This window comes from Pseudochaenichthys georgianus, chromosome 16, assembly GCF_902827115.2.
Source record: "Pseudochaenichthys georgianus chromosome 16, fPseGeo1.2, whole genome shotgun sequence".
Taxonomy (NCBI): Eukaryota; Metazoa; Chordata; class Actinopteri; order Perciformes; family Channichthyidae; genus Pseudochaenichthys; species Pseudochaenichthys georgianus.
Window position 1 is genome coordinate 39,513,183 of NC_047518.2, and position 15,603 is coordinate 39,528,785.

Below are 15,603 nucleotides of genomic sequence, written 5' to 3' on the forward strand. Positions count from 1 at the left end.
ATTAAAAGAGAAAAGCTAATCAAATAAACATTAAGAAAAAAATACATGGATAAAAGTTACAGTGCAGTCTAAAATAAGGCTATTTTTAGGGTGGCAGTTGCCACCCCGGTAGATCCGCCCCTGGTCGTTACTAGAACTAAATAGAAATAGCTCACCTGAGATGACTCCCAGGATGTTTTCCTGCATTATCATCAAACAACCTAAAAAGGGGATCACAGATCTTCAGCTTTGCTTATTACATTACATTACATTACGTGTCATTTGTTAGACGCTTTTATCCAAAGCGACTTACATACATTCAGTACTGTGGACAATCCCCACAGGAGCAATTTCGGGTGAAGTGTCTTGCTTATTTCAGATAAGACAAGGCAGCCCTTTGTGGGCGGGGTGTTACTATAATTATGCCTCTAAAAGGTTTACCTTACCAGAACTGTTGTTGATCATTGACAGCGCTACAAGCAATTTATGAAAAGTTACACCCAACACTGCCCAACAGCGATACTGGTATTGTTTTCCCATTGTGAGCATTTGTGTGTGTCATTTTAAACATTTATGGTGCAAGATGCAATCACAAAACTTTATAAAAGTGCAGAAAAGCCACCTGGTCAATCTTTGCATCATGGCTGGTATCACTCCACAGCACCATCTACATGCTGTTGGACATAATAAAAACTCTTTTATGAGAGGCCATTTTTCAATGAATTATAAAAGGATCATTTATCAATTGCTTGTTGCGCTGTCAATGATCAACAACAGTTCTGGTAAGGTAAACCTTTTAGAGGCATAATTATAGTAACACCCCGCCCACAAAGGGCTGCCCTGTTCTGTCTTGTCTGAAATAAGCAAAGCAAAGCTGAAGTACTGTGATCCCATTTTCAGGTTGTTTGATGCTTTTCAGGAAAACATGGAACAAGCTGTGATACACTTCATCATCCTGGGAGTCATCTCAGGTGAACACTCTCTATTTAAAGTGTTTGTTCATTCATTTATCAAAGAGAAACCAATCATTATTGACAGACAGTAAGTTTCTCTCTGTTGGAAGCTGTTTCCCTGTTGTTTAAATCTAAATGATGATTTCTCTGTGTAAACATGTCAACTACTTCAGCTGGTTAGTAACTTGAAGATTACTTAAAACTTAAAATGGTCTTTTCACATCCAGATAAACTGTTTATGAGCTTCCACAGAGCACAGATATTACTTTGTCTGCTGCTGTATTGTGTTTTGAATGATTTCTACAGTAGGTCTCTCTGTCTCTCTCCAGGTGTAACTGACGGAGCTGGTTTGCTGCCAGACCGTCTGAATGCAGCTGTGGGAGGGAAAGTGATGTTCACCACAACACTGACTCCAGGAACACCTTTTCAATCAGTGAACTGGAAATTTGGTGCTAAAGATATATTTACTTGGAATGTTAACAACTTCCCTGCACCAGAGTATGAAGACAGGATCACTTTTATCATGTCTACTGGATCTCTGGAGCTCAGGAACCTGACTCGAAATGACAGTGGAGATTACTCAGTAACAATTTTACTACCTGGAGAACCAGCAATGTCAGGGACCACAAGACTGAACATAAAAGGTGAGAGAACTTTTCTAATGTTGCATCTTGTTTAGTGTTGTATGAATTTATGAGGTGGTGGCAAATATGACTTGTGTTTCACCCACAGCACCAGTCTCCAATGTAACAATAACCTCCAGCAGCACAGAGCTGGTGGAGTTCAGCTCCGTCAGTCTGTCCTGCTCCTCCTCTGGATCCCCTCTCTCTTTCCTCTGGCTGAACAGCAGCTCTGAGGTTACAGGAAGTGACAGAGTTCAGATCACTCAGGGAGGATCCACTTTAACTATAAATAATGTGATGCGCTACGATAAGGGACCCTTCAGCTGTCAGGTGACGAATCTTGTCAGTGAGGGAACCAGTGATCCACTAAACCTACTCATCATCTGTGAGTTACTAACCTTTATTTTTCCTTCAAATCCCAGACAATTAAAGAAGTATTTATATTGAGTCAGGGTTCATGTCATCATGAGTACCCTTTCCCTCAATATTAACATTAATTATGCCACATTTGGAGGCATATTTCTTTTAAATTGTTTTGTTTTGTTTTATTCATACTGTATGTGAAATGTAATAGTTTTATAAGAAATAACATTTCTGGTGTTTATAAGTAACAAGTCAACAAAAAACATTATTTATCTGTGGTATGGTTGGGAGATATGGATGTTTATAAAATATCTCAATATAGATATTAATATAATACGGGTGACATATGGTGCTTTCAAAAAATATTTACACAATGAGATATTTAATAAATGATCATAAGTAATGTGGATAAAATGACTCGGTGAGTACAAACATAAATGACTCTGAGTGACTCTGAGTCCCTCATAGTCTTTCAGTCCCGCCTCAAAACACATCTTTTCAACTCCGTCTACCCATAAGCCCCCCCTCTTTTTTTTTACTATACTTACTTGTTTGCCTGTCCTTATTTGTCTACCATCCCTCATATTGTAAAGCGTCTTTGAGTTGTGAAAAGCGCTATATAAATAAAATGCATTATTATTATTATTATTATTATAGATCATTAAGACAATTCCACCACTTTACTGCAACACAGCAGTGATGTCATGATTTCGGTAGAGTATCAATATATTGCCCAGATCTTATGTGTGATGTTTTTCTTTGCTGCCGTTTACTCCCTATAATTTATGGGTAACCATATCTTTTTTTGTTTTCTGCCACAGTCGGGCCGGAAAATATAAATGTGACAATATCTCCGTCACAAGAATACTATGACGAAGGATCAGACATCATCCTGACGTGCTCAGCTGACTCTGGCCCTCCTGCCTTCGTTCAGTGGTTTCTGAACGGAGACCTGATGTCTGATACTGGATCAGATCTCAGTCTGATGAACGTTCATAGGAGTCAGAGTGGGAACTACAGCTGTCAGGCCTTCAACAACAAAACTCTGATGACTCAAACATCTCAGACTGTAGCTGTCTCTGTACGAAAATGTAAGTTGAGGAGAATTACTTCTTGTTGATCAAATAAGTAGCATTGTTGTTAAAAGTCAACAATGTCACTTAAACTACCACCAAAAATAAAAAATCTGAAAATACAATTGCCAGCTCAATGCCAGTCTGACAACATATTAACAACACCTGAATGTCTCTCTGTTGTGCATAACAGTTTGTATAATGCCAAAATAGTGTTTTTGGTCCTTGAGCGAAAGAGTATCTCCTCGAGTGGCAATGTGCAGCCAGGCATTTTTATATATCTGGATTGATTCCCAGCTACTGCAGGGTGTTATTCTTCAGTACCTTTATGAGCTGGTGGCAAATATATGATATGTTGTGTGCTTCACCCACAGCACCAGTCTCCAAAGTAACGGTAACCTCCAGCAGCACAGAGCTGGTGGAGTTCAACAGCTCCGTCAGTCTGTCCTGCTCCTCCTCTGGATCTTTCCCCTCTTTCCTCTGGCTGAACAGCAGCTCTGAGGTTACAGGAAGTGACAGAGTGCAGATCACTGATGGAGGATCCACTTTAACTATAGCTAATGTGACGCGCTACGACCAGGGACCCTTCAGGTGTCATGTGTTCAATCTTTTCAGTGAGGGAAACAGTGCTCCACTAAACCTCACCATCTACTGTGAGTTACTAACCTGCATGCTCAGTATATTTACCAAATCCAATCTAGATGCAATCAGAGTTTAGATAATTGTCCGATTTAAGTGGGTTTTCCCTTGTTTAGTTTTATTCACACATGGGTTTTAAATAATACAACAAATATCCTTGTATATGTATAACCATGCAGTTGTGAATACTAACTTTTTGCTGCTAAATTCAGATGGCCCAGAAAATACTATTTTGACAAAATATCCGACAAAAGAGCACCATCAGGAAGGATCAGACATCAGCCTGTCCTGCTCAGCTGACTCCGGACCTCCTGCCCAGTTTAAGTGGTTTCTGAATGGAGACCTGCTGTCTGATCCGGGACCAGATCTCAAACTGATGAACGTTCAGCAAAACCAAAGAGGAAACTACAGCTGTCAGGCCTTTAACGACAACACTCTGAGATATGAGACGTCTCAGCCTTCAGTTGTTTCTGTGGGTAAGTTTGAAATAGGACGGTTAGTGGAAATAGTTGAAGATAGTGTCCACTAGCATAATGTGTGTTGGTTAAAATATTTACTCAAAACAATGTGTCTTTATATTAAATAAAAAAGCAATAAAGTCCTATGCTTCGTGCCCTGCAGACAGACAACGTGTCTAGCCGTTTAATATAAAGGACGATTTAGGAGATAAAGAAACAGATATTTGACCTTAAGGAATTAGTAGAAAAGGAGACGACTAGAACGTCTCAGCCTTCAGTTATTTCTGTACTGGGTAAGTTTGCATTGAGAGGTTTAATGCATACAGTATAGGTATGGTAAGAAAGGTGTACTCAAATCAACTTGCTTTAAAGTGGATCATGCTATATTTGAAACATATATTGTAGTGCCATACCAGTTTTTTTTTCAAAATACCAAACAGATCATGCCATTTTGCTCTATTTGCTCTTTTCCAGCCCTGTTTTTGCAAGGGCTGATTCTGCTTTTGTGGCAGACTACAGCGCCACTTACAGGCCTGGCATATGTACTACAGCGTCCCCAGTGCTTTCGAGCGGTCTCTCATTCCCCTGATAGGTGGAGAGTTGCCCATATAGGCGGAGCACCCCTTTTCTGACGTCAGAAGAATTCAAAGAATAATCAGATCCGTTGCAGCCCCGTTTTTAGAGATTTGGGTACGGAGGAAAAGAGAGGGTTGTGTTTTCTGACACTTGGTGAGTTCCCTGACACACCGGGGACACATATTCATTTATAAAATACGTACACAAGTGCATTTTGCATGATAGGTCCCCTTTAAAATATGTAAAAAAATTAATTAAAAAAAGATAGAGAAAACCTTTGTTATACTTGAAGAGATAAATTCCCACTATTGTGAATATCTTGTCAAATCCAATCACAGGTCCAAGTCAGATTCATGTTGGAGGCACATTGAAATTAACCTGCTCAGCTGCATCTGTACCAACTGCCATTTACACCAGGGGCCTATACTACGAAGCTGGTTCAACCTAACCTGGATATGTTTGAGTTAGCCGGTTGGCCTAATCCAAAACATACGCGCTCTCGCTAAACTGTACTACGACGCTGGTTATCAAGTGGATCGCTCAAGCCAGCCGTGCTGTATCTAGTTAGGTGCGCGTTCACATGAAAGGGGTGGTATTTGGAGCATTCGACCAATCACAAACATGGAGAAGCGCACTGACAGCGCAGCGTCATACTTCCTGAATGAAAAGTCAACTATAATATTAGACATATGAAGAAGTTAAACTTTAAACATCCATGACTTAAACACTTGATCCAGGATAAAAGCCACAGAGCTGCACCTGCAAGGTGAATACAGCTGGCAACAGAACAAGTGTTTGAATGCGTACATTAACAGGTTTATGATATCACTGCCCGTCTAAAACACGATCTGACTTCCATTACATTTGTCTCGAGTGTTTCCTCAACTTAATGTGTTAAAATAATACTTCTGCATACAGTATGTGACACTGTGAGTGTTGCACGGCCAGATATGATACATTATGAAGTGATATGCCGCGGACTGTACTTAATGTACTCTGATCCGGTTACTTATGTTGTGCAGATATTTAAGTAAGCTTTCTTAACGCTAATGTTATAACAGTCAGATTGCTCTGAAGATGGAGGTGATATTCTATTCATGTTCACGTTCACACAGTCGGTGATTTTGCCGGCCGTCTTTCCTGCAACGGCAGTTTTTCTGTATTTCCTTTCTCCTGTAATATGACTTGATCGCTTTAAACTCCGCACACTGAGCTCTGATTGGTCAGCAGGCAGTGCTTTCACTGAGTTGAGCTCTTAGCCTGCAACCTAACCTGGGGGGTATACTGCGAAGCAGGATTTTCGCTTAGCGGCTAAATTCAGGGAAAACTCCGGCTTTCCGGTCATCCGAAGCTGGTTCTCTTTTTAGCAAGCTAGATCTCCATGGTAACTTATGCTTAGCGGCTAACCTGGTCGGGACCAGGTTAGGTTGCAGGCTAAGAGCTCAACTCAGTGAAAGCACCGCCTGCTGACCAATCAGAGCTCAGTGTGCGGAGTTTAAAGCGATCAAGTCATATTACAGGAGAAAGGAAATACAGAAAAACTGCCGTCGCAGGAAAGACGGCCGGCAAAAATCACCGACTGTGTGAACGTGAACATTAATAGAATATCACCTCCATCTTCAGATCCATCTGACTATTATAACATTAGCGTTAAGAAAGCTTACTTAAATATCGGCCACAACATAAGTAACCGGATCAAAGTACATTAAGTACAGTCCGCGGCATATCACTTCATAATGTATCATATATCTCCTTATCTGAGTCAGCTGAGCCGTATCTGGCCGTGCAACACTCACAGTGTCATGTACTGTATGCAGAAGTATTATTTTAAGCAACACATTAAGTTGACGAAACACTCGAGACAAATGTAATTGAAGTCAGATCGTGTTTTAGACGGGGCAGTGATATCATAAACCTGTTAATGTACGCATTCAAACACTTGTTCTGTTGCCAGCTGTATTCACCGTGCAGGTGCAGCTCTGAGGCTTTGATCCTGGATAAAGTGTTTAAGTCATGGATGTTTAAAGTTTAACTTCTTCATTTTTGACTAGTATTAAAGTTCACTTTTCATTCAGGTAGTATGACGCTGCGCTGTCAGTGCGCTTCTCCATGTTTGTGATTGGTCGAATGCTCCAGATACCACCCCTTTCATGTGAACGCGCACCTAACTAGATAGGACACGGCTGGCTTGAGCGATCCACTTGATAACCAGCGTCGTAGTACAGTTTAGCGAGAGCGCGTATGTTTTGGATTAGGCCAACCGGCTAACTCAAACATATCCAGGTTAGGTTGAACCAGGTTCGTAGTATAGGCCCCTGGTCCCGACCAGGTTAGCCGCTAAGCATAAGTTACCATGGAGATCTAGCCTGCTAAAAAGAGAACCAGCTTCATAGGACCGGAAAGCCGGAGTTTTCCCTGAATTTAGCCGGCTAAGCGAAAATCCTGCTTCGTAGTATACCCTCCTGGACGCTGAAAGGGACAGGGATACACAATTCTGCTTATGATTTTGCCTTTTGAAATTCTCTGTGCCTGTGAGCTTTTGTTTGCACTTACTTATTTACAGAATGATGTAAAAGTCATGTTTTATCTCCTGTTTTATTTTAGTACCACCAGGCTGTTCGGCTGGTTGCATCGCTGGAATAGTAATCGCTGTGTTAGTCGTCATTGGAGCTGTCGGTGGAGGGTACTACGTTTATAACACAAAGTAAGTTGAAACATCTAAACTGCAGTCTGTGCAATAAAATGTAACAGTTTGAATTGAGTTGATCTGTTTGCATGTCTATATTTTATCATTGCTTTTTAGAAAACAACAACAACAACAACAACAACAACAACAACAACAAAGCAGTAACACAATCAGAAACAACAACAAAGCTGAACCACAATCTGATATTAAAGGTTAGTATCCATGTGATCAAATTGTACTATGTATTAAAAATAAGATGTAATGATACTTTTCTTTCCTCCTAGAAGTAGAAGAGGCTGTGTATGAGAACACTTCAGCGATATACGAGAATGTATAGACTCAGCCGTCTTCTTTGTGCTAAAGGTACGTTTTATGATATGATATATGTATGTTCAAAGGTTTCTGTAGAAATATGTAACTTAGTTAATCTGAAGGAATAGAACCACATTATCAGAGCACTCATTCTAACATACAGTTGATCAAAGCTCTTTGACACTTCCCTCTTTTCACTTCTCGTCCAACAGGCCGTTCAGAGGAAGAAGAACTTCACAACATAAAGACAAAGCAGCCCTAAATGTTATCACATTTATCTGGACAGCATATCAACAGACTCTAGCAATGGCGCATATGATTATACAATCAAACAATGTGCGATAAAAAACATAACCCTATGAGAGACGTTCTGCAGCAGGTCTGGATTTGAAATGTGTCAGACAGGCGGGTATAAAACCTAATTAAAGTAAAAGAAAAAATATTTAAAAAGGATGTAAGGACCAGTATGAATGAATAAATAAAAGAATTCATGTTTGAACTAAGTTTCGACATCATGAATAGACAAATCTTTCATGTCTTGTGTAAGATTCAGCATTTATCTTATGGCCTTTTTTTGTTTTTGTTTGTCTGCGTTTATGAATTTAGTTTTGAAAAGGAATGTTGATACCATCAATCAAAGGTCCCATGACATGCTTTTCCATTTAGTACCCGTCCCCTTGTGTGTTATGTAGCTTTTTCTGCATGTAAACGGTCTGCAGAGTCAAAACCCTCAAAGTACACCCTGTAGCGAGTAAAACTCTAACACAGAAAATACCTGTCTATGCTGCCCCAGAACGCCTCGTTGGAGATTTCTCTTTTTCCATTTCTTTCTTCCTGGTCTAAGTGACGTAACGACGACCAAATGGAACAATTGGTCCAAATGGACCAATCCGTGGAGCTCCTCACACACCAGGACCCCTTGGCGTCACTATCAAACGCAGTGGGTGGACCTTTGGCGTCGATTTTCAACTATCAGGGAGTCCCATTGACTTGCATAGAGCTCCCTGAACGTTGGTAATAGACGAGTAGGGATCGCGGAGAAACACTCACTCAGCCTTATCTTTTCTCAGCCGCGCTACTTCGCGGAGTTTCGCCGACACACACACTCACTCACTCAGCCAGTCAGCCTTATCTTTTCTCAGGCTGTGAGTGTGTGGCGAACTGTGTGGCTAACAGCCTGGCTGTGAGTGTGTGTGTGTGTGCTCAGGCTGAGTTCCGCGATGTCTCGCTGTCTCGCTGTCTCGCAGACCCCACGCAGCAACCAGGAAACGACACCAGTAATACAGCTCACACTGTCCGCTCCTCGAGCCCCAAAGGGCGCAGCAGATTTTCGCGGGAGACTCCCGGTTTCACTGCCCTCTCCCGGTTTCCTCCCGGGGTCATATTTCTCCCGATTTCTGACTAAATCAGATTTGCTCACGACTGTTTCCACTCTGACTTTAATACAGCTACACCGTTGTTTGGTTTCCATGGTAGAAAGTCTCTTTAGTAGAGCGCACGACTGAAAGTCTGAGAGGGTGTTCTGAGGTCTCAAGGTTGGCAAGTATGCCCGCAACATCCCGCCGACACGGCACCCAGACCCCACGCAGCATTCTCATCTGTTTGTTATTACTGGTGTCATTTTCTGGTTGCTAACAAACGCCATTGTAACACATAATCACTGATGTTCCGCTGTAACGGTGGTGGACTCTCTCAGAACAGAGAGGGCGAGCTGACCAATCAGAGCACAGTGGGCTCATAGGGAGGGGGGGGCAGGAGCTCCAACAAGCCGTTTAGGACAGAGAGAGAATACACATACCATACAGAGATGCTGTGAGAGACCAATGTGAGTTTGGAACTTTGAACAATGTAAATCTATTCTAGTAGACCTCACAATGGAATTAAGTAAAAGAAGAGTGGTAACAGAAAAGATGTAAGAATAAAATGTCAAACTAATTATGTGGCAATTTATCATCTCGATCTTAAGATGTTTAACAGGATAAATGAAACATTTTGGATTTGGTGTCACTAGAGGAAAAAAATGGTAACTTAAACAATCATTTTTTTTTAAATATCTTAATCCCAATCATTTCACACATCACCCGCTACAACGCCCAACACTACCTAAACACAGCTACATTGGAAACGTTTTGAAAATGTGAAATGTTGTGATTGCGTCCTTGTGATCGATTTTTTTTTAAAACACGATACATTTCTGAATTTCTCAAGCTGTCTACTTGCCATCAGGTCTTCAAGGTGAACAAATTAAAGTTTTATGATATTTTCACAAAGCATGGCTCATTATTTTGTTTTGTTATTTATGAGCCTATATTTCTGCTAGAACATTTTAACTATCCAGAATATTTGATATTGTTTATATTTGATATTGTTAATTCTCTATTCCACTTTTTAAGTATTTATATTTTAATGTATAGACACGCTGCTGCTTATGCCACCATAAGCAGTGGTTAAACCTTGTGTATACTTCATTTTAAAAAGGCCTTGAGATGATTGAGATTCCCCAATTTTCCTGAAACCTGCTATCTGTTATGAACGACACAAGGACCCAAACGCACGACACCAGAAACAGGTCAGGATTAACAAAGTATTTAATAAAAAGGAAAAAACACAAAACACTCACAAGGAGGATCAAAACTGATAAACTATAAGATCAAAAACGCTAAACAAAACAACTACTTGGATTTTCAAAAAAGTAACACAAAGAGTCTATCAAAAATATACTTAGCAAGGTCAAGGGATGACGAACTGGCACAGGACAAGGGGAGATGCAGACTCTGGGTGTTTCTCAATGTCGAGGAAGGCTGCTCCAGAGCCACTACTTCAAGGATACTACGTCATCGAGTCCCGCCGAAGGACTGTTCCAATGTTCAGGATACTTGGAATTCTACCGAGGCCGGCGTACTTCGTTGCGGGAAATTTCGAGGCTGCAGGTGTGTATCCACCACGTTGTTAAAATCCCCACAATGCTTTGCGCATGGACCAATTTTCTAAATAAAGGTCTAGACACCACACTATCCTACAGTTTGGAAAAAGAATGGCCTGAAGTACAATGCTTTTTTTAATGTACCTGATGTTCCAGTATATACATTAATGTTTACCAAATAATAACGTGTTAATTCATGAATAAACACCCACATTTTTTGTGTCATTTTAAACATATTTGGTGCAAGATGCAATCACAAAACTTTATAAAAGTGGGAAAAAAGCCACCTGGTCAATCTTGGGATCATGTCTGGTATCACTCCACAGCACCATGGTATCTACATGCTGTTTGACGTAATAAAAACCAAGCTCTTTTACGAGAGGCAACTTTTCAATGAATTATTAAGGATCATAAAATTATATAAATTGCTTGTTGCGTACACTGTCAATGATCAACAACAGTTCTGGTAAGGTAAACCTTTTAGAGGCATAATTATAGTAACACCTGACCCCGCCCACAAAGGGCTGCCTTGTTCTGTCTTGTCTGAAATAAGCAAAGCAAAGCTGAAGGACTGTGATCCCATTTTTAGGTTGTTTGATGCTATTGCAGGAAAACATGGAAAAAGCTGTGATACACTTCATCATCTCAGGTGAGCTCTTTCTATTTAAAGTGTTTGTTCATTTATTTATCAAAGAGAAACCAATCATTATTGAATGACAGTAAGTTTCTCTCTCTGTTGGAAGCTGTTTCCCTGTTGTTTAAAATGTCGGCGATAAGTAATGTTCTTCACCAACCCACTCTCTTCAGTCTGTGTACAAATGACACGACTTTACACATTGGAAATGCGTGCAATAGATACGCAGAAGTCCGATTTTGCGTGCATATGATACGCTAACCATTCCCATTGAGATCTGAGGCCGATTTTTGCGTGCATATGATACGCCACGTTACGTTTGTTATGAACGTATCAGATGGACCAGAGAATATACAATGCCTTGCAAAAGTATTCACCCCCCTTGGCATTTTGCGTGTTTTATTGCTGCATCAAAACATGTAATTTAATTTGATTTTTGGAGAATTTGTATTATTTGATGTACACAACATGCCTACAACTTTGAAAATGCAAAACATATTTTTTATTGTGAAAAACAAGAAATAATAATGAAAAATAAAAAACATGAGCGTGCGTGCATAACTATTCACCCCCCTAAAGGCAATACTTTGTAGAGCCACCTTTTGCAGCAATACCAGCTGCAAGTCTCTTGGGGTATGTGCATATGTCTATAAGCGTGGCACATCTTTCCATTGAGATTTGCTTCTATTCTTCTTGACAAAACTGCAGCTCCTTTAGGTTAGATGGGTTCCGCTCGTGTACAGCCATCTTTAGGTCTTACCTAATCGATTGGATTAAGGTCTGGGCTTTGACTAGGCCACTCCAAAACGTTTCAATGTTTCCCCTTAAACCACTCTAGCGTTGCTTTAGCAGTATGCTTTGGGTCATTGTCCTGCTGGAAGGTGAACCTCTGCCCAAGCCTCAAATCTCTGGCAGACTGAACCACAGTTTCCTCAACTATGTCCCTGTATTGAATAGCTCCATTCATCACTCCTATTTTTACCAGCTTCCCTGCCGATGAAAAACATCCCCACAACATGATGCTGCCTCCACCTTGCTTCACTGTGGGGAAGGTGTTCTGAGGGGGATCAGAGGTGTTGGGTTTGCGCCAGACATAGCCTTTACCTTGATGGCCAAAAAGTTCAATTTTAGTCTCATCCGACCACAGGACCTTCTTCCACGTGTTTGGGGAATCTTCCACATGCCTTTTGGCGAACTCCAAACATGTTTTCTTATTTTTTTTGCGACTCTTACATAAAGCCTAGCTCTGTGGAGTGTGCAGATTCTCCTCTCTCTGCTGTGGAGCCAACCAGCTCCTTCTGGGTTATCCTCGGCCTCTTTGTTGCCTCTCTGATCGATGCTCTCCTTGCACGGTGTGAGAGTTTTGGTGGCGGCCCTCTCTTGGCAGGTTTGTTGTCGTGGCATACTTTTTCCATTTACAATAATGGATGTAATGGTGCTTCGTGATGTTCAACGTTTGAGATTTTTTTATAACCCAACCCTGTCTCATACTTTTCCACAACTTTGTCCCTGACCTGTTTGGAGAGCCCGTTAGTCTGTGTTGTTTTCTTGCTTAGAAAGGCCACTTGCTGTGGTATGGAAGACAGAGGCCTTCTACAACAGTGTATATACAGAGATAATGAGGCACTTGATTTCAATAATTGTGTGACTCTTTATGGGCTAAATAGCAAAGGGGGTGAATACATATGCACATACTTTTCAGTTTTACATTTTTTTGTTATGTTTTAAAACGTGCTCTTTTTTTCTTTCACTTCACCAATTTTGACTGACTTTGTGTGGGGTCTTGCCATCAAATCCCCCCAAAATATTATATTATTTTTGGTTTTAATGCAACAAAATAGGAAAAATGGCAAGGGGGGTGAATACTTTCGCAAGGCACTGTACATCTAAAGAAATCTCCATAACAAGATTACTTTAAGGAGGGGTCAGATGTGTTAGGAACCTTGACTCAATAGGTTGGAGGACTCAAATGCACGACCCAGAGACAAAAAGGTTTTGAAGAAAAAATAGTCTTTACTTGCAAAAAACAAAATCACTCTTTTAGAGGAATGAACAAACTGACAAACGTAAAGCGCTCTCATGGAGGGTAAAAGGCAAAACACTGACTTTCATTAAACGATGGCTTGGATCTTATTTCTTGGAGCAATGAACAAGACGAACCGACAACTAACAAGGGGAGACAGGACAATATATACATGAGGTAAGTGGGCACAGGTGGAGACAATCAGGGGCGGAGCAGACACTGATGATGGCGGGAAAAGGAACCAGAGCAGGAAGTAAAGGGACCTGGAATGAGACAAGGTGAGTACAAAATAAAACAGGAAGTGGAACATAAACTAAACTAACATGACAAAACTTAACATAATTGACGGGACACAACAAGATGTCTTCTTAGGCCTGGCATACTACGTCATGGCTTGATCATTGTATTAGTACAGCTGGTGCGCATGCTTCACTTGAGTGTATGAGCATTCTGTATGGGACAGCAACGACTGATCATATACCTGTTGCTATGTCAATAAATGTCGAACATCTACCTGGGCTAACCAGAAATGTAAATAGTGCTCAAACTGAAAAACTAGACTGGTCAACCCTCACAAAGGAAGACATTACATCCTATTATGCTCAGACGGATACATCCTTAACTAATATTCATCTACCTAGAGATGTAATTATGTGTAGTGATGTTAATTGTAAGGATGCAAAGCATGGGGGTGATATCTGCTCCATGTACAATGATATAGTAAGTGGACGGGTGGCGCAGTGGTCTGTGCATCCTCAGGGGGAGTGCTGGGGAACTCCAGTTCGAAACCCGCTCCCGCTGCCACTGCGTCAGGCCGTTGTGTCCTTGGGCAAGACACTTCACCCGGATTTGCTCCTGTGGGTATTGTCCACAGTACATGTATAATACCAATGTATACTTGTAAAAGCGCCTCGATGACCTCGAGGCATGAAGATGGACGGTGTGGCGCAGTGCGCTGTGCAATGATCATCAGATCAAGGGGTGAAACCCGCCGCTGCTGCGTCTGTAAAGCCGGTGGGTCCTTGGGCAAGACCCTTCACCTGAACTTGCTCCTGTGGGTATTGTCCACAGTATCTGACCATTGCATGTATGATGTGCAATGTGTGTATATGTAAAGTGCTTTGAGTCATTGATAATGCGCTATAATAAATGTAAGGAATTAATATTATTATTAAGTGCTCTGTATGAAGGCAGTAAACCTTACTACAAAAGTAACAATAAGACTCATAACATCAGGCCTGGCTGGAATAGGTATGTAGCTGAGTATCATGCTGAAGCCTGTGAAGCCACCAAATCATGGGCAGGCAGGCAGACCCAGACAAGGGTCTGTATTTGAGTACTAGAAGCTTACTAATGCAAGATACAAGTATGCTATTCGCTTCATCTGTAACAATGAGCAAGCCATGAGGGCCGATTCCATGGCTAAGAAGCTGCTAAGTAACAATGTTATGGATTTTTGGAAAGAAGTGAGGGCTATTAATAAATGCAAAATATCTCCACCATGCACTGTTGACGGAACATCCGGAACAGACAACATTGTGGAGTTATGGCGACAGCATTATAGTACCTTATTCAACTGTGTCCAAAGTGAACTGTATAGGGTAGATGATATTGATAGCAATGAGTCAATCAATGGTGATAATGCCACATGAGGTGTGCCAAGCTATAAACAAGCTGTCGGACAACAAAGCCAGTGGTGAAGATCATATTTCTGCTTATATTCTGCCTTTATGAGTCATGGCTTGTTACCAGACTCAATGGTGTCTGTTCTGTTGGTGCCAGTTATTAAGGACAAAGCCGGTAAAGTGGGAAGCCTAGATAACTATAGGCCCATAGCGTTAGCCAGCATACTGTCAAAAGCCCTAGAAAGAATTCTGCTGGACAGATTAGATGACTTTATTAACTCAACAGATAACCAGTTTGGCTTTAAGGCTAAACACGGCACTGACCTGTGTATATACGCCTTGAAGGAAACTGTCAACACATATAGAGGTAATAACTCCTCAGTTCTTATGTGTTTCATTGATGCTTCTAAAGCCTTTGATCGTGTTAATCATATAGGAAGTTATTTGTTAAACTGAGTCAAAGCGGGGTGCCCAAATACATTGTGAGAATTCTGGTCTACTGGTATGGCCCCCAGACTATGCAAGTCAAATGGGGCAATAGGGTCTCAGCCCCATTTGGGGTTAGCAATGGGGTCAGAGAAGGTGGAATGATGTCCCCAGTTCTTTTTAACCTTTATATTGATGATCTGTCCGAGCGACTGAAAGCCTGTAATACTGGATGCATGATAGTAGCTACTCTAGTGAACCATATTATGTATGCAGATGATCTTGTTGTGCTGAGTCCATCTAGCGCTGG

At 41.1% G+C, this 15,603-nt stretch overlaps 1 protein-coding gene and 1 long non-coding RNA gene across 2 annotated transcripts; both read left to right on the plus strand.

The window, feature by feature from the left end:
- The first annotated feature begins 904 nt into the window (after nucleotides 1-904).
- On the plus strand, nucleotides 905-7,372 carry LOC117460701 (cell adhesion molecule CEACAM5-like). Its single transcript, XM_034102246.1, has 7 exons — nucleotides 905-950; nucleotides 1,262-1,576; nucleotides 1,665-1,940; nucleotides 2,740-3,009; nucleotides 3,366-3,644; nucleotides 3,843-4,106; nucleotides 7,269-7,372. The coding sequence occupies exons 1-7, from the start codon at nucleotides 905-907 to the stop codon at nucleotides 7,370-7,372; spliced, it is 1,554 nt and encodes a 517-aa protein (XP_033958137.1).
- Nucleotides 7,373-7,490: 118 nt separating this feature from the next.
- On the plus strand, nucleotides 7,491-7,917 carry LOC117460353 (uncharacterized). The gene is made up of 3 exons (XR_004553631.2): nucleotides 7,491-7,562; nucleotides 7,635-7,713; nucleotides 7,875-7,917. It is a non-coding gene; the product is annotated as an uncharacterized lncRNA (long non-coding RNA).
- Nucleotides 7,918-15,603: the final 7,686 nt, after the last annotated feature.

Excerpts from the sequence above, each read along its gene's own strand:
- LOC117460701 (XM_034102246.1), top strand. The coding sequence starts at position 905 with ATGGAACAAGCTGTGATACACTTCATCATCCTGGGAGTCATCTCAG. Across the intron at positions 1,941-2,739 it reads ACTAAACCTACTCATCATCT|TCGGGCCGGAAAATATAAAT; the intron begins GTGAGTTACTAA and ends TTTCTGCCACAG. Across the intron at positions 3,645-3,842 it reads ACTAAACCTCACCATCTACT|ATGGCCCAGAAAATACTATT; the intron begins GTGAGTTACTAA and ends TGCTAAATTCAG.